This window comes from Podarcis tiliguerta (genome assembly GCF_965153285.1).
Source record: "Podarcis tiliguerta genome assembly, chromosome: 3".
In the NCBI taxonomy this organism is placed as follows: domain Eukaryota; kingdom Metazoa; phylum Chordata; class Lepidosauria; order Squamata; family Lacertidae; genus Podarcis; species Podarcis tiliguerta.
The window spans coordinates 85034559-85058377 of NC_139536.1; the positions used below are offsets into that span (position 1 = coordinate 85034559).

Here is a 23819-nt window from a genome sequence, read left to right on the forward strand (position 1 = left end):
TGTGCACATTTTCAGAACCTCCTTTGGGGGCAATTAGCCTCTCTCACTCTGGATATAAGCCACTCACCCTTGCTTCTACTTCTTTTTCTTCTCCTTCACGTTTGTTGCTTCTTTCTTTAAGGATATCTTGATGTTATTTCCAGAGACCTTATTTTATAAATCTTCCATTATCTCAGTTTTCTTGTCTATGCATTGGTTTTCTGTCTGTCCACCTTCCCCCCAAACTCAAAATTGCTTCACTTTTTCTCCATTAGACAGAGCTCTCTTGATAACTAGCCTTTTTAAGTTGCACAGCACCAGTGTGCGCATAGTCCCCCAGCATGTAATTTTTATATGTAGTGGGGCTCAGGAGTGAGCACTGAGCTCACTGCTCCACTCCATTGCATATTCAGCTTGAACTGGGGCCTGCATAAACAAACCCCTCCAATGTCAGCCTAACTCATGCAATCAATTCACCATGAAAAAGGAATATGCAAAACACGAATGCATTCAGGAGTATCTTAGTCCTAATGGCACAGAGATGTAAACACAATGCACCTTTTATCTCCAGAACACCTGGTGATCTTCAGCTAGTAATAGTGATAGGTTTTGAAGTCCTGAGCAACTAAAATGTGTCAAATGGCCAGGCTGTTCCTTTAAGGAAAAAAAATAAGTATGAAAGGTGAATTCCTGGATGCCAAGATCCAGATTTGGGGCAAGTACTGTTTGGTGAGAGAACCCCCCACAGAGATTTAAAAACCACAAAATATGCAGCAAATAAAGTGTGGAAATATAGGCTTTTAAAGTTGCCCTTGTGAATTTCAAAACTTCCCTCTTCCCCCAGCATAAGAAAAGACCACACGTTTGGCAAGTTAAAAAATGGTTTACCTAAAAACTGTTCAAAGGTCAGGTTCATGCACTTTGCCATACACCCGTCAGAAAAGTTGTGCAGGCAGTAAAATTTGGCTTAGCTGTAAATTGGTGAAAGTGCTTAAATTATTTGTATAGAAACTCAAGACAGGCTTGTTAGAGCCATGCAGCTAAGCCTGAGCAACCAGGTTACCTCTTCACATGTTGAGCTTTTCAAGCAGACTGGGCGAGAACAATAGGCCTGATTACCTAGTTCCTCCAAAGGTGAGGGGAAGGAGGCATAGCTAAGCCTGGCAGAACAGCTTACTCTGGGGCACTAACTTCTTCATGTATTAATTAGACTTAAGCATGATGGTTATATGAGGCTGGCTATCCCACACAGGTATGGCAGCAAATGGATACAAAGCCACAGTTGGGTTTAAGAAGAAGAATACAGCATCAAGTATGAAATGAAAAGTACATGACTAATGTATCAGCAAATCCAGTAGATCTGGGGTATGGTAAAATTGAGTAAAAATTGGTTTAAAAAATGGTTATATATATATATATATATATATATATATATATTTGCTCTATGTAAGGCACATGGAACAATTTTTCTGTTCTATTAGCCATTTTGGTTGCTGAAAGGAGACAAAGATTCATAGCATGTTCATGTCTGAATACAGCCTAGTACAGTATTCTTTAACATTCAACAAGTGCAGAATGCTTGAGTGATTTGAGGTAATATTCTTTTAATTATTTCCATGATGTCAGACAAAGAAAACTGTTCTTTGATCCAAAATGTTTCGTGACTCAGTCATTTATTTATTTTTTGCTGTGCTTCAATTAAAAGACAATGTGTTCCTGTTTGTTGCAGCCCCAATGGCATGTCCCCAAATATATACCAAATAAGATTAAAGCTGAAATTGTAATTGACCATTAAACATTTTGTAAAAAAAAGGTAAGTCAACAAGAGCAGCTCAGAGGGGAAAATGGAGAATAACTAGAATAATAATAAGAGTTTTCAGTATAGGAGACTATTATGGGTGGTGGTAATTAGAAATTGGATTATAAGTAAAAGGTTTTTAAGTGCTCGTGACAGAGGCGAGACAGGAGAGTAAAGATAATGGACCAGATGAACAATTAGCTTTCAGTGATCACAGACTACACATTTTGTGATATGGCTCAATGGAGAGTTGCAGCTATCATAACACAAATATCTCTCAGATCTGAGACTCTCCTGAAATATGAAAGCAATATCTCCCAATTTAAAACACTTTATCTCTGGTTGCTGCAGGTCTTGGTGCAGCATCACCAAATGATTCTGTTAAATCCATTTGGATGTTGAATAGCAGGCATAGGCAAACTCGGCCCTCCAGATGTTTTTGGCCTACAACTCCCATCATCCCTAGCTAACAGGACCAGTGGTCAGGGATGATGGGAATTGTAGTCCCAAAACATCTGGAGGGTCGAGTTTGTCTATGTCTGTTGAATAGTCTTCAGGTCCTAAGCATGACATAACTTCAATCGCACTGCTGAAATTTGCCATGACCCAGGCCTGATTTGTCAAGAACAGACATGCCAAAATCTGTTCATGGGCATTTTGATTTCTTATTTACCATCTTCGTAACCTTTGGGCTCTCACAAAGTACTTCAGCCAAGGTTGAAAGCGTGTAAAATTGGGGTGGTCATAAGGCTGAAGGACAACAGGGACCATGAGTTACAAGGAGGATCAAATATCCACACAGGGACTCCAATATTTTTATATAAAATTGGTCCATGCATGTTAATGTGAAATAAACCCTGGTTTTTAAGAAAAGTTAAGCTAAGATTCCCAGGTGGCTATATCCGTCTTGCCCTTCATACAGGATTTGTCGTCCATGAACGTGGCTCTGATGTACCTTCAGTCAAAAAAAGATAGGAAAACATCAGCTGGTTATATCATTTAATTAACAAATGGCAGGCACAGAGAAGCCCTCCAGGTGTTGTTGGAGTACAGTTCCCATCAGCCCTAGTCAGGACTGCTGGGGATAGTGGCAGTTGTAGTCCAAAAACATCTGAAGGGCCACATACCCCCCCCCCCCATTTCTGGGAAAATGTGACATAGTAATGATAATGAATTCAGTCCTCTCTCTCTCACCTTGATCACCAAGATGCTGTTCCATTAACCCAGCTAATGTTTCCTGAATGTATTGGGTTCCCTAGTTGATATTTGAGAGAAAAGCAGTCAAACACCCCTACTGGGAGCTCCAAATTAATTCTAATAATGGCCAACATTTTTAAGGACCGACCTTTCAGGGCAGTGTAACATAGTGAAACTATTAGGGCTAGTTAACAAGTGATGTAATAAGCTTATGGTGGGCCCAATATCATTTTATGATACTGGTGAAACAACAACAAAATGCACGCTTTGGATGTTTCCAGAGGGGGGCTTAATATTTTAAATGGGTTGCAAACAGGTCATTGACAATAGTTTTTTTAAAATAATAATAATAATCTAATTTTTGTTTCATCAGTTCAAGAATTTCTGCTTACACAACATAACTCCCCCCTCCATATCTTGTGCATTCCCTGAAACCTATTATGGGTCTCCCTCCAACCCACTGGAGAATATTTATGGAGAGAATGGGGTGCGCCTGGAGAAAGGAGGGACACAAGTTCTGTTGTGCAAGTGAAGATCCGGAACAAATCAGTTGCCAACCAGCCATAGGACTTTTCTTGGATTAAATTGGGAGATGGGGAGAATACAGACTTCCATTTTGATGAAAGCAACATTAAGTGAATTTTGCAAAGTGTGAATTATGCAAAGTGTTTGCATACATGAGAAGTGCCCATAGGGGAGAACCCTGTGATATCTAAACTATTAGCAATATAATAATTATTAACAATATAGGCTGTTATCATAAGGTAGACTTCAGTGTAGATGTAGTTCTGAGGCATTTGCTCATCCAGTTTCTTAAAAGAAACTCCATGTTACAACAAATTGGATTACAAACCGGTACGTGTGTGAATACATATCAGTGCCATTTCTGCATTGATTCTAAATTCAAGCCATTATATATTTTAATGGCATCCTAAGAATAAACACACAATGTATTATATATATATATATCACAGCAACTCTTGAGATTTCTGCTTTCCTAATGAATCTATATGTGCATCTTCCAAATATTCATCAGTAAAGTTCAGTTCACAGTTTGATTGGGAGAAATGGCTATCCTGGATTAGTGACCATGGATTTTACAGGATGTGGGGCCTTGTCAGTTTATTCTTAATGATGGATGGTATCTGACCAAATCGTGCTCAGAGCGGACTCAGAGAACTCACCAGACATGACTAGCTTAAGTCCGTCTCTAAATATGTACGCTGTACTCTCAGTTTGACCCAAACACTCTCATACTGTAAACTGTCTCTTAAAGAAACACTATGAAACATGTAATAATAAGCAAGTGGAGCAAACTTGCTTCATTATACAGAGAAAGAGAGATTTTCTTCAGACATGTTTGTTTCTTGGAATAATCTGGTATTTCGCATCTGTTTTTTCCCCTCCCCCCACCCCCAGAACTTTACGCAGGTATGGCATACAATTTCTGTTCTTTCTGCATGGTGTCAAAGAGTGTGTCCTGTTTGTATTTGGCATGACTGCATGGCCTTGTTAATGTTATTGATTTGTGACTCTCCAGGGTCTGTGCTGAAGGTGCTAAGAGCTGCTTTTTCCAACCACAGGTTTTTTGAGGGGAGGGAGGAAGGGAGCTCATGTTCCTCACTCATCTTGATATCCACCATGAAACATGGCAAAAATGCCCTTTCCATGGAATATTTTAGGGCTTCCCTGATTCCAAACACATATTTTTATGGTGACTGGATATGCTTTGAAAAATTAATTGCAAGGAGCAGTTTTTTGATCCAAAGCGCCTTCTGCTTACTTGAAGGAATGTGCACTCAACAGTGGGTCCTGAATTAGGGGCGACTGTTTACATTATAACATTACCCTCCTGTGTTGAGGAAACAGGAGTGAGTGTCTCCTAGTAGTGAGCGAATCTTTGGATAACTTGGTTTGTGATGTGCATGCAGACTGCCTTCCTGGTGCAATGATTGCAGATGTCACAAATAGTCTAAGCAGTCTGGTAGATAGCACTGGAGAAGAGTCTGTAGTTGAGGTTCATGTTGGCACCACTAATATGGGGACATATTTTCGTGTGGTTTGGGAAGTAAAATTTAAGTTGCTAGGTAGGAGGAAAGCCATGAAATTCAAGGAAGATTTTTCTGAAATACTGTCTGTTCCAGGCTAGACAGTCACAGCTGAGTGAATGAGAGGAGGAAGAGGAGGGGGTTTGGGTTTGTTAGACACTGAGGAAATTTTGGTACAAGCAAGGCCTGTACAAAAAGAATAGGCTCCACCTGAACTAGGGATGGAAACAGACTGTTGGCACTTAAAATAAAAAGGTGGCACAGCTGCTTTTAAACTGATTTGGGGGAGGAAAGCTGACAACAGTATCCAGACTAAATCACACACCCCCACCAAGGATGGGGGGAAGCGTTTATGATCGTCCAAATCAAGGAGGGGAAAAACTAGGCACTAGAAGTGCAGGGGCACGTGATAAGAAAAGGCACAAAAGAAAACATTAAAGAAATTAGAGAATGGTTTTGGCACAGCATTAATAGAACAAACCATCCAATGGATGCAACTGGTAGCAAGTTTAAAGCTGAATTTAGCCTTTGTCAAAGTCATCAGAAATCATTTTACAATATTCAGCCAAAGTTATAAAAAGCAAATTGTAAGGGCTTTTTTCTAGTATTTAGTTTGAAAATTTCACATCAAAACAAATAAAATTCTACCTTACATGTTTTGACTCTTATTTCCTACAGTTCTCATGAGCATAGTATCAGTGATGCATTCCAGAAAACCCATTATTTAAAGCTACTAGGCTGAAATGGAGATTGATTAGAAATTATGATGTAGATTTCTTATATGCGGACAAATAGAAATAATTGTGGTCATTTGCTTTAGAGGTGCTAATAGCCCATCATTGGGAAAGTCAATGCTTTTCCTCACAAATCACAGCCCTGTCTTCAAGTAGTTACAAAGTCTCAGCTGTGTGTTACATTAGTCAACATCTTTCAGTGGCATTGTAATAGGCAGGAAAAAATCCCACGCAATAATTTTCATTAGATTTCCCCCCCCCCCATAAAACCTTGAGGTGATTCACAGTAACCTTGAAAAACCTTTTAGCTTTGTTATTAGAAATGCAGTGACGGGAACAGAAAATGGGAGGTGTGGGGACACAACTATTGTGATACCAGACATGATGGAGTGCAAACATGGGGGACATTTGGGAAATGGGGGAGGGGGAATGTTCCTTTGCTGAAGTTTGCTGCTATTTTTAAATTGTACAAAAATATGATTTATATTCCCTGCCACCCCACCCCAACCTTGGCCACTGGAGAAAATATAAATGGAAAGTGACTTTAAATGCCACTCTCCCTGAAGAAAAACTAAAAGAGCTTTTATGACAGTTAACACTTAAAAATAAAAAAGGCAACACTTCTGTTCAGTGACAGTTTTGCATAGCTTACTCTGTCATGCAAGCGGGAGCGTATCTGAAGTTGTGAAATTTCACACACGTATTTGGTCAATGTATTCTGTTCCGGAAACGTTTCTTTTTATGACTGTCCTTGGACACCAAATTTTCTGATTTCTCGTGAAGAGAAATGCCACATTGTGTGTGCTGGGACATACTTACAGATGCGTTTATGTATTTGTGTGTATGTGTGCTTGACATGTACACATATAGGGGGGGGGATGTATTTAATTGAATCTGTGAAGTATTCCCAGTGTTATCTGGTGAAAATTCCCAGGGATAGTCAGTCCTTTTGCCATGTGTTAGTGCTGGTGGATTGATAAAGATAGTGCTTTAAAAACAAACAGTTGCAGGAGAAATTACAGCACTTGATGCAAGCAGAGTAAAGAGGGAAGTGACAGTGTCTGTCATTTTGGGTGCACTGCAGAAATTCCCCACAGAGACGTAGTTCAGGGAACATCATATTTTTTAAAAGAAGCTCTGTGAAGCTGACTCATACAGGGTCACTGCACAGCAGGAACGAGATCAGCTGTTTACCCTTCGCTCTTGATTGCTTTGGTGCTCAGATCTCTTTGGAAACAGCTGACACAGGGCCTTCCCAACCCCGCAAGACCCCCTGCCAAGGATTATGATTCCCACCCCCCTTGGCTCCATTTCAGAGAGCCAAAACCACACGCAGGAAGCTGTGCACTGACTACTGTGTTTGAAGCTCCAAAAAAAGAAGAAGGAAGTTTTTCTGGGACTAGAAACAACCCCAAGCAGTTCTTCAGCAGAGCACAAGCTAGAAGAAAAGGTGGACAGGTTATCGCTGGCTGCCCAGCTTTCTTTCCACTTTTACTTTATCAGGCCAGTACAGGAACGGCTGCTGGGCAGAGCTGAATGGCAACATCTTTTAGAAGGGGAAAAAATTAAAAGGGCCCCCAGAATTGACTTCAAGTGTCCACTCCTCTTCCTCACAAAGAAGCAGGTCCTAAAGGGACTTTGAGGCAGCTCGCCTCACTGATCTGATCCTGAAGACACTGAGAACCAGCACTTGGATACCCTTTTTGTATATTGGAGGTATGTGTGCAGGACCTTAAGCCATGCTGAATGTTCCTACGTACAAGAAATATCCCTGTGCACAAAAACTAGTGTATCAGGAGAAACAGTCTAGAATGCTTCTCCCTAATAAACTCATTCTTAAAGGCACATAGCGATGATGAGGCTGTATAGGGGAGTGTCTCTTCATGTGACCCCCACCTAAAATCTAAAGTTGTACAGTGGTACTTCATGTTACAAACACCTCAGGATACAAACACCTTGGGTTACAAACACTTCGGGTTACAGACTCCGCTATCCTGGAAGTAGTACCTCAGATTAAGAACTTTACCTCAGGATGAGGACAGAAATTGCACGGCAGCAGTGGGAGGCCCCATTAGTTAAAGTGGTCCTCAGGTTAAGAATGGTTTCAGGTTAAGAACGGACCTTTGGAACAAATTAAGTTCTTAACCCGAGGTACCACTGTATAGCCCAGGCAAAGGTTTACCATTTCTGTGAATACTAAGCATTTATTATTGCTGTTTGTGGCAAATGTCATCTGGTTTCCTTAGAACAAGCATCTGCTTCCAGTTAAGACTGTACAGCAGCGGTTGATAGCAATTTGAGTCCTGCTGTTTTTGATACTTCACTAATTCAATCACCTAATAGCATCGGGGGTTTTCTCGTTCCCCAGTACTATCACAGAACAGTCATTTGACCCCTGGATAATCTCTTACACATATACATTGCAAATAAAACAAAGTAGGTGTAATTATGAACTGTGCGAGGTATAATATTATTATACACAATAGAGGCAGAATCTGTTATTCTACTTTTTTGAAGAAAAAGAAGAAGAAAGTTCTTAAGCTACCATTATTAACATAGCTCTATGCTACTTCATATTTCCCTCCCCTGAGGAGAATGAAATAAGCATGAAGGTCAGGGGGGAAATATAAATTACTATATGTGAGCCTTCAGAATAGTATGCGGTCTTCAGCTGTTGATTTTAAAAAGCTTAAGAGTTTGACAGTCTGATAAGACTGAAGATTAAAGGAGGCCAAGCAGCCTGTCAAAATCATAAGGCAAGGAACTGTGGGTGTGGGGAAATTGCAGTGCTGAACAAGCTTTGATTAAGTGGGGGAAAGGGGCAAAAACATTTAGATAGGCATATTAACTGCAGGCCTATAATGTAGAAAGCTGCAAGAGGATTTTAGAGGTTGGTCATGGCTGCACATGTTGGTCTTCATTCTGTTCCTTGAGGGCTATAATTTCTTTGCTTATGGTATATGAGCATGAAAGTCTTGTTTTCTTCTATACAAGTAAAGTAGGATTATTCGGCTTCTACTACCAGGCCAGCACTGCCTCCTATACCCCATGTTGATTTTTTAAAGTCCTTCTGGACACTGCAGTCCTATACACCAGCAGTGGGGAACATCTTTGACCCTCCAGATGTTTTTGGACTCAAACTCCCATCAGCTGCAGCCAGCATGACCACAGGTGATAAGCACTATAGTTGAGGAACAGCTAGAGGGCCACATAGGTTCCCTACTTCTGTGTATGCACTTACTAGGAAGTATGTCTCATTGTCCTCAATGGGACTTACTTGTGTTGTTGGCATGTATAGGGTTGTGGGGTTAATCTCTTAGTTCTGGAAGCTAATTGGATCCATCTATTTCCTTGGATGGATGACGTAATTGGTTTGTCGCCCCACTACAGTAATTGATATGCAAGAAGCAGATCTTTCAGCCAGGTAATTACATATATTTATGGGATTTATATCTTGCACAAATGATCAGCAGGGCGGGTCACCAGTGCATAAAGTACAATAAAACAATAAAATACAGTTAGAAACATATTGGCACATCCAGATACCATATAGTGCCCAACATACTGAGAAGGCTTGTCTAAAGACCTAGAATCCTGGAAGGAAGGGAACTGTGTGCTCCACAAGTGGGATGCCTTTGCAGAGAAAGCTCTTCAGCCTTCAACTCATAACAAATATAAACTCTCAACCTCTAATCTATAAGCAGGACACTGCATGGGGGGGGGGGGACACCAATGTTATGTGAGAATAGTATCTTTTCTTCAAAACATAAGGTTCAGCAGTGGTATTTGTAGTATTTTGGGAAGTGATTCCCTAGGGGAGGAAAAGAGAACACAGGTGACACTGGACTACAACTCCCATTATCCCTGTCCATTAGCCATACTTGCAGGGGCTGAATTCAGCAGGTTCCCTACCTTCTCCCTATAGCATGGATCTGCTAGGAACTTTAAAAGGTGTATGTCTCATGAACCCCACCCTAAAAATCCTAAACATTGTATTTCTGTCGGGAGACATGGAGCTGCTAACAAGGAATCTAAGAAGTGCCATCATAAAACTACACGTCCCAGACTTCCTTGAGGGAAACCCGTGGCAATAATGCTAAAACACATTTAGTTTATAGTACAGATGGAGCCTTAAAAGTGATAAAAGGTAATAAAACAAGGGAAAAATGTCTCACAGAAGCATCATATGAGATAATATTGAACATGAAGATAATAGTATTCCGGTAATAAGTAGTACCTAGAGATTTGGCAGCATTAACTTTTTTCCCTATTAAAATTATTTTGCTAAATAATAACAAACAGAGTTCACCAGGGAGTGTGTCAGCTTCTTTTTAATTAGGTTTTTATCCACCAGGAGTGCTTTGATTCTTCATTTTTTTTTCTATTGCATTATGCTTTCTGACTAAAGTGAAAATCTAATTTACTTATTTCATGTAACTCATAAATCACAGAGATGCTGAGGATTCTTTTTTTAAAGATAGAAGTACAATAAAAAAGCTGCGGGAAAACTGAAGTTTTGAGACATATCTCATTAGAGCTTTTACTTTCATTTCCCTTGAAATATCAGTCTTTATTGTAGTTCATATCCTAGTGGGTATAACCATGTATCTCTAAATTCCTTTGTCTTGTGAGGCACGATGTTTCCATCTAACACTGAACTTGAGTGGCCTCAATTGTTTAAGTTTGGAGCACAGAGGGGATATACAAAAATAATTCAATTGTGTCTGCTTACTCAGGGGGACTCCACAGGTAGGCAGAACTATGTAGGTTTGTATATTAAAATATATTCAATATTGTCTGACTTACATAGTCACTAAAATCTGCATATTGTGTCCTCAGGAAACTATAGCTCATACACAATGTGGTGGCTAGGTTATTGACTGGTGACAGTGTCTGAGGACATAAAACACCATTGTTTAAAGGCAATGCTACTCTAAACAACTTGGAGCCAGATTATGTGAAGGAAAACCTTCTAAACAGATCTATGCAGTCAATAAGGTCATTAATGTAGCCCCACCTGGTTGTGTCCATCTGGTGATGTCCAGGAAAGGGGCCTTTTTTGTGGTAGCACCGACTCTCTAGAGTAGCCTTCCCCCAGAAATAAGACATATACCAAGATCAGTACAATTTCAGAAAAATGATGAAAACCTTTCTATTCACGGTGGCTATTGGCGTCTAACGCTATAAAAGATCAATAATTTTTTGTCTGCTTGGTAGTATTTGATTATTTTAATTGTATATTGTATTATAACCACCTTGAGATGCACTTGTTAAAGAAAAATGGTCCAGCTAAAATGAAGGGTGAACATAGCTCTAGGAGAGGGTAAAATGAATTACAATCTCTACAGATACGAAAATAGGTATTATAGGTGAATTAGCACTGAATGAAAGACATCTTGTTCATGATTATTCCATTGTGTGTTCAGACCCAAAGACCTCCCCCCTAAATAAAAACACATTTGACTCAAATTTTAGTTTTGGTTTTTGGCAGAATTTAGGCTACAGCTTTATTGATTACTGAAAAGTGAGTGGTTGCATAGGCTCCGGTTCGACTAGCTCCCTACACCCTTGCAGGTAGCGCTGACCCAGGGCTCCAGCATAGGTCAGCCAAGGATGAACATCTGGGTAGGTGAAAAGCCCGCGAACAGACTCTGTTCACTCCCCAGATGCTCCCCTGGACTCAGGCACGGGCACAATCACCTCTCGGGGGTTGACCAAACCAAGTTGAGTCCCTGGATTCCTTTAATGGAATACCTTTCACATAGGGATGGTGAGACCGTTCTCTCAATATTGTTGATAACCATAATGTTTTAAGACACAGGCAAATACATGTTTCAGCAGCAAATTAATTTCAATTACATAAACTCTATTTCAAGTACATAAACTCTACTCATAGGAAAACGTTGGAATTTGGCAAAGTATCTTTCTGAGCCAATCAGATTATTGGGTCCAAAAGCCACACACACAACCAATGGAGAAGGACGTACATCATTCCTGAGTTACAGACACTGCTCAGGCTATGTGACATATAGTGGTACCTTGGTTCTCAAACACCTTGCTAGTCAAACGCCTTGGTTCTCAAATGCTGAAAACCCAGAAGTAAGTGTTCTGGTTTTCGAATGTTTTTCGGAAGTCAAACATCTGATACGGCTGTCGGCTATTGTTTCTGGGGCGCCTGCACCAATCAGAAGTCGCGCCTTGGTTTTCAAACATTTCAGAATGGATTAAGTTTGAGAACCAAGGTACCACTGTATTTGGTGCTTTTGTTTTTGCGTTTTTCTTTTTGAGCCTTTTTTGGTTAATTTGTTTTTGTGACTACAAACACTGTCTTGTTTATTTTATAGTACAGTACATTGATTATTGCTGTCATTTTATGGATCAATGGTCTTGTTAGATAGTAAAATTCATGTTAAATTGCTGTTTTAGGGGTTGTTTTTAAAAGTCTGGAACAAACTAATCTGTTTTGCATTACTTTCTATGGGAATGCGCGCCTTGGTTTGTGACACTGTTTAAATGTTTGTTTATCAGATTTAAAAAACAACAACCCGTACATCTACAGAGAAAAGGATTACTTTCTTGTTTCTAAAACTGAAGAGCAAAGAAATTTCCGGATTTGTATTTTATTTTATTTTTTGCATGAGGAGGGGGAGATAAAAGGATTAGAAAAGATTTTGTGCCAAGTATCTTTAATTAGTTAACTTAGGATACAATACAGCACAGGATAGGTAACAACCAGTGTATTAGTTAAACGGTGCCAACTTTTGTCTTCCTTTCATTCCAGGTTTTAATTGTGAATTCAGGCCCTGTGAGGGAGGGAATCCCTGTGAGAACGGAGCAGTGTGTCTGAAAGAGACGGACTTGGCTGCCTTTCCCCTTGGATTCCGGTGCCAGTGTCTGAAGGGCTTTGAAGGCCCACGCTGTGAGATCAACGTCAACGAGTGCAGCTCCAACCCTTGCTTCCATGGATATTGCTACGATGGTGAGTTTGGCATTTGTTTCTCCTTTTCGTGCAACCCTCGCAGCTGCATTTGAGACGTTTCAGGGAGATCAGCAGATAACGCTCTCCAGTACGTGTGCCCTGGAAACAACTTTGCATCCTATTCCTGAAAGAAAGGGACTTTGCCAAGATGTCTCATTTCCTGGCACAGAGGTTTATCTTTCCAGAGGTCACCATTGAAGCTAATGAGAAATTCTAATGAGATGATTTTTTTTTTTTTAAGTTGTCTCATCCGATGCTTCAATTAGCCCAAATGCCTTTTGTGCAATATATTTGATGTTGGGTAATTTTCAGGTGCTCAGAAACAGCTCCTCTGAGCAAGGAGGCACTATTTGCAGTGAGTTTAACAAATAGGTTTGAATATTGCATTAAAATGAGACCAGGGCTGATGAAAAGCAGGGTGCTTGTCCAGTGGGGATGGAGAGAGAAAAAGCCCTGTACTATTGTTTACCAGAGTTTCGGTCCTCGTGTGCATTTCAGCTCTCACATTTTTTAAAGAAATGGAAAGATTATAAGTACTACCGTTAAATCTTCATTATGGGAACAAGCAAGGGAAAGCCAAATCTTAAGGGCAGTATACTTTGTATATTTCACTTCATGGACTGATTGGAAATGGAAAAAAGTGTTCTGCTGAATAGAGTTTTATAATGTCCTGAAACACTTGCAATGGTAAGACACAAGTTCGCATTAGATCAAAGTAGTAGAATTTTTGGATAATTTAGTGCCATCAAAATCAACAGAATTAAGGCAGTTTATTATACTGTAGTTGTTCAGCCAGAGGCAGACAGTGGACTAAGATGTTAGGTTATTGTTTAGAATTGCTTACTTAAAGAGGAACAGCATGTCTGTATGTCCTCAGAATCTTCCAAAACCTTATCCCAAATCAATTATATTATAAGCAATAATGTTGTCAGAAGCATCAGTCACTGTTCTGTAAACTCTAACCATAGATTCAAAGGTATCCATACTTTACATTCCCTAGGCATTTTAGTACAGTGCTCCATAAATCTGCCCTTGGTCAGTAACTTAGCCATTGTTTCTCTTCCTCTATGGGTCTTAAATACTGTAGATGGAGTGCCAATTCTGTTGCGAATTCTGTGGAAAAAGAGTAAAGAGAACCACAGAAACATTTGTAATGGCTAAACTCATGGCTGAGTCATCTGCCCATTTCTGACATGGTACAGACGGGTTGTCAGTGAACTAGGCCCAGAAAGCAATTCACAGGCACCAGTCAAAGGGGATGTGAACTTCTAAATTCCCCAACTGCTTCTCTTGTTTGGATGGAAGAATTGATGTCCTCCTTGCCTGATAAAGGCTTTGCCTTTGATGGTGGTGAAGTCCCACCATTTATAGAATTGGTTTGGGTACAGCCACACTTCACTCCTCCATGACTGTGTCTTAATTTTTTGGTGAAGAGGCTTTGCTAGTAGTATGATGTCATACCATCATTGTAGCAGAGCCACAACTGCTAATGGTCTTGTGGTTATAGGTTTAGAGTTTGTGAGGCTGTGGGTTAAACCACAGAGCCTAGGACTTGGTGATCAGAAGGTTGGCGGTTTGAATCCCCGTGACGGGATGAGCTCCCATTGCTCGGTCCCTGCTCCTGCCAACCTAGCAGTTCGAAAGCACGTCAAAGTGCAAGTAGATAAATAGGTAGCACTCCAGCAGGAAGGTAAATGGCATTTCTGTATGCTGCTCTGGTTCACCAGAAGCGGCTTAGTCATGCTGGCCACATGACCCGGAAGCTGTCTACGGACAAACGCCAGCTCCCTCGGCCCATAGAGCAAGATGAGCGCCGCAACCCCAGAGTCAGCCACGACTGGACCTAATGGTCAGGGGTACCTTTACTTTTACCTTTTTAAGAATAACAATGGTTACTAGCTGTGCAAAAAAGAAAAGAAGTTTAAATTTCCATAGAAGTGGATATTCAGCAAATATTTTTTTTAAAAAAAAAATACTTGAAAGCTTACCCTTCAGGTTCAGATCTGAGTATCCGTGGAAGTAAATAACTATTGAGATTTGATAGACAAGTTAAAAAGGAGGTGAAGTGCTTTGCTTTAGCTCCATCTTAAAACTGTGAATTAAGAAAATTCCAAGCGTCTTGAAAAAAAAAAAGTAGTATTGGAACAAAGGGCTCCAAGCATTTAATGAGAGTAATAGCAGTTACATGTGCTGAGACTGAGTGACAGCCTAGATTACATGGTAAATCTTAGAGATAATGAAGAACCCAGGGACCTGTGTGAGGCTATAATAAATCTATGCCTGTAAGAACTGCAATCATTGCTGTCACCGGGTCCCTTGTATAGATGTAACTCTCCAAAGATACTTCTCTCTTTACATCACTAATGATGAAAAAGAGGAAGGACTGATTGTTAGCTTGGGAGGGGGCAAGAATGAAACATGGAAACTCATGAGAGTAGCTGATCAAGGCTGTCAAACCTCAGCTCTTGAGCAGTTTCTTTTAAATAAAGTGGCACAGTGTGAAAATGGCACCTCCAGATAATAAATGTTTCTTTCCCTGTCTATTTCTTTTAAAAATAACAGATGCAAAATATCAAGGGCACAAGTTTTTTCTTTTCCCCAATAGAAGAAATGCATCTCGGGGGAGGGATTTTTGGTGTGTGTGGAGGGGAATACCTGGAAGGGAAAGATGGACACCTGCCATCTAGGAAAACATCCAGCAACTGAACATCATGTGCTGTAAAGCAGTTTGTATTAGCTTTATATTAGCACTGTGTTGAAATCTGCCCTGTTGTTAAGTCAGGTGGGGCCATGTAGGCATTGGCTACTGTGTTGGGTTCAGAACATCACGGTAGATGCACTCTACTGTACTCTGTGATGTCCCAGTCAAAATACTAGATTCAGATAGATAGCTGTGTCGGGATGACGCAGTCAAAATAAAAAAATAAAATAAAAAGGGTGGGGTTTCTATCAGAAGGGTAGTAGGAGATGGGTGATTGACTCAATGAGTATGGTAAACCTGTTGATGACTGCAATTAGTCCTACAGGGAAAAGCAAGAGAAAGTATGCTGATGACAGTCGTTAACATTTGTCTACAGGTTTATCATACCCATTGAGCCAATCACCCATCTCCTACTACCCTTCTGAGAAAAAACCCACCCCACCCTCCCACTATATATAAGGGTCTGGTGACTTCTGTTTCAATGTATCTGAAAAAGTGTGCATGCACACGAAATCTTATACCTAGAACAAACTTAGTTGGTCTCCAAGGTGCTACTGGACAATTTTATTTTATTTTTAAATTTATCCAGTCAAGATAGTTTGGGATGGGAATCGCGGGGTTTTCTTCGTAGGAATGGATAAGAGCAGTTAATTCATAAGGGGGGTGAGTAAAAGCAGAGAGCATTTGGGAACATAGCGGTGTGGAGCTAAATTGCTTTTACACCTGATGGCCCTAATGCTGGAGATGGGGCGGAGCACGAGAGTGTACTCTCTTCTCAAATTAGGTGGGTTACTTAATTGTCATGAATGGCTGCTGATGTCATTCTCTCCTGTATCAGAAATCCAGTTTCCCCATGGTTACATTTCCTGCCTGTGTATTACATACCTTCTTTTCATTTCAGTGACGATTACACAATAGTGTTTCAATTCCCTCCCCCTGCCCCTTGCTTCTTCTCTCTTTCCATTTCAATTGCCCTTTATATTTCTGGAGAAAATAGGACTACATTTCTAGGATTTATGTGCTATCTTTATTTAAGTGTTTTGCAGTTCCAGTTAAAATCTAACTTTGTACAAAATGTGATTGACCTGCTCCCCCCCCCCCCTTCACACACTGCAGTTGTTGATGGCTTCTACTGCTTGTGCAACCCTGGGTACGCAGGACAAAAATGTGACCAAGATATTGATGACTGCCTCGTTAACGCATGCAAACACAATTCTACCTGTGTGGATCTCCATTTGGTTAGTACGCAGTAAGCATTTCATTTTTGCTTTTGGCGGAGGGGGAGGAGTGTGCTATGGTGACCTGTTGTATGTGCATTTACTTAAAAACTAGACTTCCTTACTGCATAGCCTTTCAAGAGGGCAGGAAACAAAACACATTTTCATTCTTGTACTTCGGGGTAGAGAACTTGTTTTCAGTGCAGTGGCCACATTCACTTCTGGGCAACTTTCTGGAGACAGGGATGAGGGGCACATTTCATTGGTGAGTGGAGCAATTAATTTGGATTTTACCAATGTACAGTAGGTAAGTTTCTACACAAGCTCTCACACCCCTATTTTACATCCAAGAAAGACATACTCCAGCCAGGTTAAAACAGTCAAGAATGATGCGAAGCAGGTCTAGGGTGGTTGTGGATGGGGAGAGGGTGGAGCAGTTCGAAAGCACATCAAAGTGCAAGTAGATAAATAGGTACCGCTCCAGCAGGAAGGTAAACGGCATGTCCGTGCGCTGCTCTGGTTTCGCCAGAAGCGGCTTAGTTATGCTGGCCACATGACCTGGAAAAACTGTCTGCGGACAAACGTCGGCTCCCTCAGCCAGTAAAGTGAGATGAGCACCGCAACCCCATAGACGTCTGCGACTGGACTTAACTGCCAGGGATCCTTTACCTTTACCCTTTTACCACTTCCTTAATGCATCACCAAATGATGCTTACATGATTTATCTTTCTCCTCTCTTGGGAACAGTATCCCGGTGAGAATCTACAAAAAAACAAGAACAGGGGGGAATTACTTGCATGAATGGTGCTTACTTCTCCCTGTGCTTACAATCTCTGTTTTCTTCTACAGCTAAATCTTGCCATAAAAAGCCTAATTCACTTCCATTTACAGCATCATATCTTAGATTTGTTTTCTTCGTGTGTCCCGAGAGGCTTTTTGTTGTTGTTTTCTTACCATCACTCAAGTCTATCCATTCTCCTTCTACAGTAATATGTCATATTCCTCTGTCAAAAACATATACCATTTTGTTTTAAATGGACTGTGACATAGTTAGAAGATCAATAAAATCCCCATTGGGTCATCATTCCCGAGAAAGCTGGGCCAGGGGGGGGAGAGAGACATAAGAACACCCTCCCCTCAGAGCATTTTTTCAATATAGAAATAGAAACACACACACACAGGGTTCAGCTTTATTTGGAGTGTGCCATTTATGATGCTTTTGGTTGGCTTTTCACCTAATAATGCTGTTGTTTTTTCTTGTAGCAGAACATCATTGTGCACTATAATCACTTTAAAAATAACTGTTATGGACAAAGAACATTTAATTGTTTTCTTTTTGTCAGATATATCCTTTGTTGGGTATTTGACTTTCCTAGATGTGCAATTCAATCATAATTATAAATACAAATAAATATCAAGACAAAAGCCTTCTCCCAAATCTGGCATTTATAGTGCAATCCTATACATGTCTCCTGAGAAGTAAGTCCCCTTGAGTTCAGTGTTGTTTCCTTCTAAGTAAGTGAGTATAAGATCACATGCTTAAACACTAGAATGAATTGCATTGCTCATATTTGCTACCACTGCATACACCATAAAATCAGTAATGAACTAATGGAAGGTGAAAGGTTGTGAAAAAGGCAACCTTTCAATCTCTTCTTAGGGATTTTTTGTAGGCTTGGTTTTGTTCAGTATTTTCTTTGGTGACCTTAGAGAAGGGGGGAAGAATGTGATAATGAGAATAAATCTGAGAATGACACTGCTAAGAGCATTAATAACGAGGAAGCCAACTAGGAAGCCATGCAGGATTAACAGCTTGACCTTACGAACTAAAGTAACAGATCTTAAATTCAAGAGTTCACAATATAAGGTCCTGGGCCTGGGGACCAATAATGGTCATTTTCACTGTTAGCCAGGCAACCTGACTGAAGGGAAATGGGGTGTCTTGGTACTGCTTAATCAATAATAAGCAGCCACCAATATGATGTTTCTGCCTTGAGGGCAAAAAGAACTATTGATTGTGTTATGTAAGGCATTTCTTGTTGGCATAGGGAAGTATATTCATACTTTTGTACAGGAGAAGGATGGGACCTCACCTGAAATGATATCACCCCACTGAGTGATTGGGAGTGAAGGCGACAATATTCTTCCTTTCTCATAACAGAAGAACTCAAGGTCTCTCAATAAAATTGATTGGCAATAAATTCAGGGCAGATAAAAGAAAGCTCTTCACACAGAGCATCATTAACTTATGAAATTTGCTGCCATAGATGTGGTGATAACTGCTGCCTTATATAGCTTTGAAAGTGGTTTAGGCAAGTTTTGCTGATCCATCAGGGTTCATATCCCAGTGTTGGAAACCCAATGTGCAAATAGGGCAGCACTCTTCACTGAGCACATATTAGCTGGGGAGTGCATCTGGTACACATAGCATTGCCAAGAGCACAAAACTTACACATATTTTGTGGGAAACAAATTGATGTGGCATACAAATTGAAACAATCCTCTGGATTGAGCAACGGAGTGCTGGCGTGTTGTCTTGCAGTGAGGGGCTGTGCTTAATGCCTTTTGGCACAGTCCAGGTTTGTGATTGTAACAGTGGTGGTCCTCGGCTAGCAAGATTTATCTGCTGTCATCTGCTATTTATAATACATAAGAGATAAAACAGAATGTGATGTTGGAGGAGTCCAGAAGTGCACTCTGCTGAGAAAAGGATGAGTTAATGCTCAGTTTATTTGTTTTGTATGCATAGGTTCCTCCCATTGGGGGGGGGGATATTTTGGAATTGCTCTCCTTGCCTTTCTCCTGTACATTTACATAAATGTAAAAAATTTCAACAGATATGAAAATAAAAATTGTTTTCCAGCAACCAAATCCTTTGTACATTTACTCAAAGTAAGACAGGCTGTTCAACTAGTCTTGCTTCTAAAAGAGGGTTGTAGGATTATAGCTGAACCATTGTACTGGAATCATTCATCAAGGATATACATGGCCCATTGTCTTTATGCTCTGTAGGGATACTAAAACCTGACTGGAAGGAAGAAGATCGATGCCACCGAGATCAGTCTGCCCACCTGTGTTTCCTATAAAGGGGACAATGGTGAACCAGTGCAGTGGTGTTATTTTTGCAGCAGTAAGAACCATTTGTCTAATGCCTTTTAAAACAATTTATGGCATCTTGTATGTATGTGAAGTGCATGGTGTTCACTTGTACTGTCAATGTGATGGATTAAGGCAATGCCATAGCTGAAGTATGAGAGCAGATTAAAGGGATGTGGTACTTTCATCTGGAAAATAGAGGAGTGGTCACCAAAGCAAGCTACTACATCATCCTGTGACAAAACACTATATGACACAGGCTGACTTTGCTATGTTTATTAATATTCTCACTGAAAAAAGGATAGTAAGAAATTGCTGAGAGAGAAAATCCTGACTAGGTGAAGCAAAACCAAAAGGAGATAAGATGGCCAAGTCAAGAGACCAGTTGATGGGGGAGAGCCAGTTTTCCTCCATCTTGTGGAGGGCAATAGGGATGAACGAGTTTAGCCCCTCCCTACGTGCATGTTGATTTTACACATGGGTAGAATCCTTGAAGAGTCCTCATGTTAACTCCCTGTGGTGACCCGTCCTTCTTGACCATCATTTCTTGCCAAAAGTAGGACAGAACATGACCAGGCTCTCAACTCCCTGCTCCTATACAGAGCTATGGGGAGAACTACCAAAGCCTCTGTTTGGCACGCTGGTGGGAGAGACTTAAAGAGCCCTTTGCTCATGTATCAGCCTGCAGTACTGCTGCTTATGTGACATAATGACTGAACTATGCTCAGTCACTAATAGTGCTGTTTATTTATGGGAGTGAGGTGGAAGGAGAATCCCTTCTGGTGGTACAGATTCCTGTTGGTTTTTGAAAGAAGACACATTGACTGAGATTGGGTAATCTTTACTCCTTCTCTAATAGGTCATCCTTAGCCAGCACTGAGATGACACCCTTTTTTCTGCCACATAAGTATCATGGTTTCAGTCCATGCTAGGACTTTGCAAAAGCAAAGTGGCTGGTCATGTAGCCAATAGAAACAAGGGGTAATCATGCTTGGAAATAGCCACAGATTAGGATGTCTCACCTCCTAGTTGGCATCCTTCTTTTTGTTGTTGTTTAGTCATTTAGTCGTGTCCGACTCTTCGTGACCCCATGGAGCAGAGCATGCCAGGCACTCCTGTCTTCCACTGCCTCCCGCAGTTTGGTCAAACTCATGTTAGTAGCTTCGAGAACACTATCCAACCATCTTGTCCTCTGTCGTCCCCTTCTCCTTGTGCCCTCCATCTTTCCCAACATCAGGGTGTTTTCCAGGGAGTCTTTTCTTTTCATGAGGTGGCCAAAGTATTGGAGTCTCAGCTTCAGGATCTGTCCTTCCAGTGAGCACTCTCTGTCCTTCCAGTGAGCACTCAGGGCTGATTTCCTTAAGAATGGAGAGGTTTGATCTTCTTGCAGTCCATGGGACTCTCAAGAGTCTCCTCCAGCACCATAATTCAAATTCCTTCTTTTTAGTAAGAGTTAAATTTTTGAAATAAGCAAGGTCAGTGGTACTGCCTCCATTCTGACTTCCACAGGCTGATACACAAGCAAAGGGCTCTTTCATTCTCCCTCACCAAAGACTTGGGTAGAGTTTTCCACTTATCTCTGTTGTGGAGTACAGAGTTGAAGAACATTTTGCCTTGGTTTGTATGAGACTAAGTGACTGAAATACTGTGCCAGACTGAGTGTCCAGCCTACCATTTACCTCTCCCTAGCGTAAGCCACTGTGGGGTGGGATTATTGCTTAGACTGATTATATATGTGATGGAAGCTCTTAAGTGACTGTTTTGTCATTGTAGCAAGGTCACAATATTTTTCTTCATTATTCCACTGAAATCACTTAGTACTAAAAACACCAGTTACCAAGTTCCTGCTTCCTAGCCTGCACTGCTTGCATCTGACATATTACATATATATGCTGCAAATGTTTTTTTTTTAAAAAAATAGTGTTCTGTTTCAGCCACGTGACTCCCAGAAATCCCTGAGAAATTGCACAGCTCTTTGAAATTTATCTCATGTAGTTCATTTTTGTAGCAAGAGCTGTTTTTGAAGACTTGGTGCTGGTGAGTTGTTGAATAGTAATGCCTCAAGGTGCCTTTATCTTACTCAGTACTATGGATTTATTTCACCCATCTAAACTGAAGCAAAAGGATCCATAGGCTCTTAAGACTAACATTGGAACACATTTTCTGTGACATCCAAAATAGTGTTTTTCTGATTTATTAGTTATAGTGATGATATTTTATTCTATAGCAAACTGTGCGATAAATGGAAAAAGAAATTGCATAAAATGCACATAGAAATCTAATAGATGACAGAATAACAGGGAAAATAAGAGGAAAATCAGATGGGAGCCTTGAAACTTTACCCTCTTCTCAAACTGCAGCATCCCATACATCAAATTGGTCATAAATAATAGAAGAGAAAATTCTACTCTCTTGGTGGTTTAGTCCAAGTTACTATCTCTGTTAAAACAGTCATACCTATTCAGCAATGTGGCACATTCTGGTGGACTGAAATATGTTTCCAGGGCAAAACCTAAACATGGACTGATGTGTTGCGAGGCTTCCTCTGCTGTGTGCCCTACAAGTCCTCAGAAACCCAACCTCTCTCAACACCAGAGCTAGTGAACTCTTCAGATTCTCCTGCTGGAATTTTTTCTCATCATTTTTGAGGAAAATGTTCTAGTAAAAGTTCTTTCTCATCATTGGACCTCTTGTCTATCACGTGGCTCTCCTTGTTTAGTCTATGGCCTGCCATGGGTGTAATGAACACTAGGGAGCCTTCAAACTCCTGCCTTTCTTTGTTCCTTTCACTGAGGAAGTCCAGGCCAACTAAAGCTTTGTTGCATAATGTTCTCTCCCTTCTGCTCCTTTCTGTGGTTATTTTATCCTTACATGGGTGAGGCATGTCAATGAGCTGAAAGTTGTTTCCTTAACACTCAGCTTCCCAGCTGTGCTTCTCCTTTCCTAGGTCAATTAGCAGCATGCAATGGCAGCTTCTCTGTTACCACCACTCCCACTCCTCACACAGGCAATGGGTGTGCTGGGCAAATATGAGGTTAGTTTGTTTTTTATTTATGTATTTATTTTTATCCTCAGTTGAAGCACCAGTATGCATTGTTCTAGGTTGAATACAAATTAGTTTAACTGAGAGCACAATAAAAATAAGTGTAAGAGAAGTAATTCTTTCATATATGGTGGCTGTGGCCTAAATTACAGAGATTTCAGAAGGATAGTTTAGATTTTTATTTTTGCTAACTCAACTAGATGTTGCCGTGTTTTAATAACATATGCAAAATTGCATATACTAGGAGAGAGTGCACAAAAATGTATATATGAATAAAATAACAAAGAAAAATGCATTATATTGGTCAAGACTGCATTATAAAATGTCTACACTACAGGGGGGGGATGAAATGAAGTGCTGACAGATATTCATGAGGGGAAAGTTCACAAACTGATGCAGACAGATGGAGAACTGGTAGGATGGTGTGGGTGAGAATCCAAAATTGCTAGATTTCCCTATCCCCCATTGGAAGGACATTGTTCAGAACATTCTATGGCCGATGTGATTTTCCACTGACTTATCAGCAAGGAAAAATATCTGTTGCCAGCTTTCAGTACAGAATAAAAAGCCATTTGCCTTCTCCTCATCATTTTCTAGTCCAAAGCTTTTATTCTGGTGAAACAACAGTGTGCGTGTAAGCAAAAGGCTTTCACAGCCTGGTTCTGGCTTCACAACCTGCTCTGCAGGAGTCTCAAAGCCACATTCCTACTGCACCAATAAGGATTAACACATTGACAATACATCTGTTATGTACTGAATTGAATAGGATCCAAACTGCAGCAGTCTGATTGGTCCTAGAACAATAGGATCCAAAATGCAGCAGTCTGATTGGTCCTAGAACAATAGGATTCAGAATGCAGCAGTCTGATTGGTCCTAGAACAATGCAGCAGTATGATTGGTTGGCAGGAACCACCCAATCATGCTCCAGATAGAAGTGAACCAACAACCTGATTGGCTTACAGTAGAATTCTGGAATTAGCCAATCATGTGCAGCCCATTGTGTAAATAATGTATATAAAGCAGATA

General features: G+C 40.5%; 1 protein-coding gene across 6 annotated transcripts in view; it reads left to right on the top strand.

The window, feature by feature from the left end:
• EYS (eyes shut homolog) overlaps positions 1-23819 on the top strand; it is a 456551-nt gene that overhangs the window by 29662 nt on the left and 403070 nt on the right. For all 6 annotated transcript variants that reach the window (XM_083431300.1, XM_083431295.1, XM_083431298.1 and 3 more), the window contains 2 exons: positions 12538-12735; positions 16553-16674. In XM_083431300.1, the coding sequence (XP_083287426.1) occupies positions 12538-12735; positions 16553-16674 (320 nt within the window). The remainder of the gene's footprint in view (positions 1-12537; positions 12736-16552; positions 16675-23819) is intronic.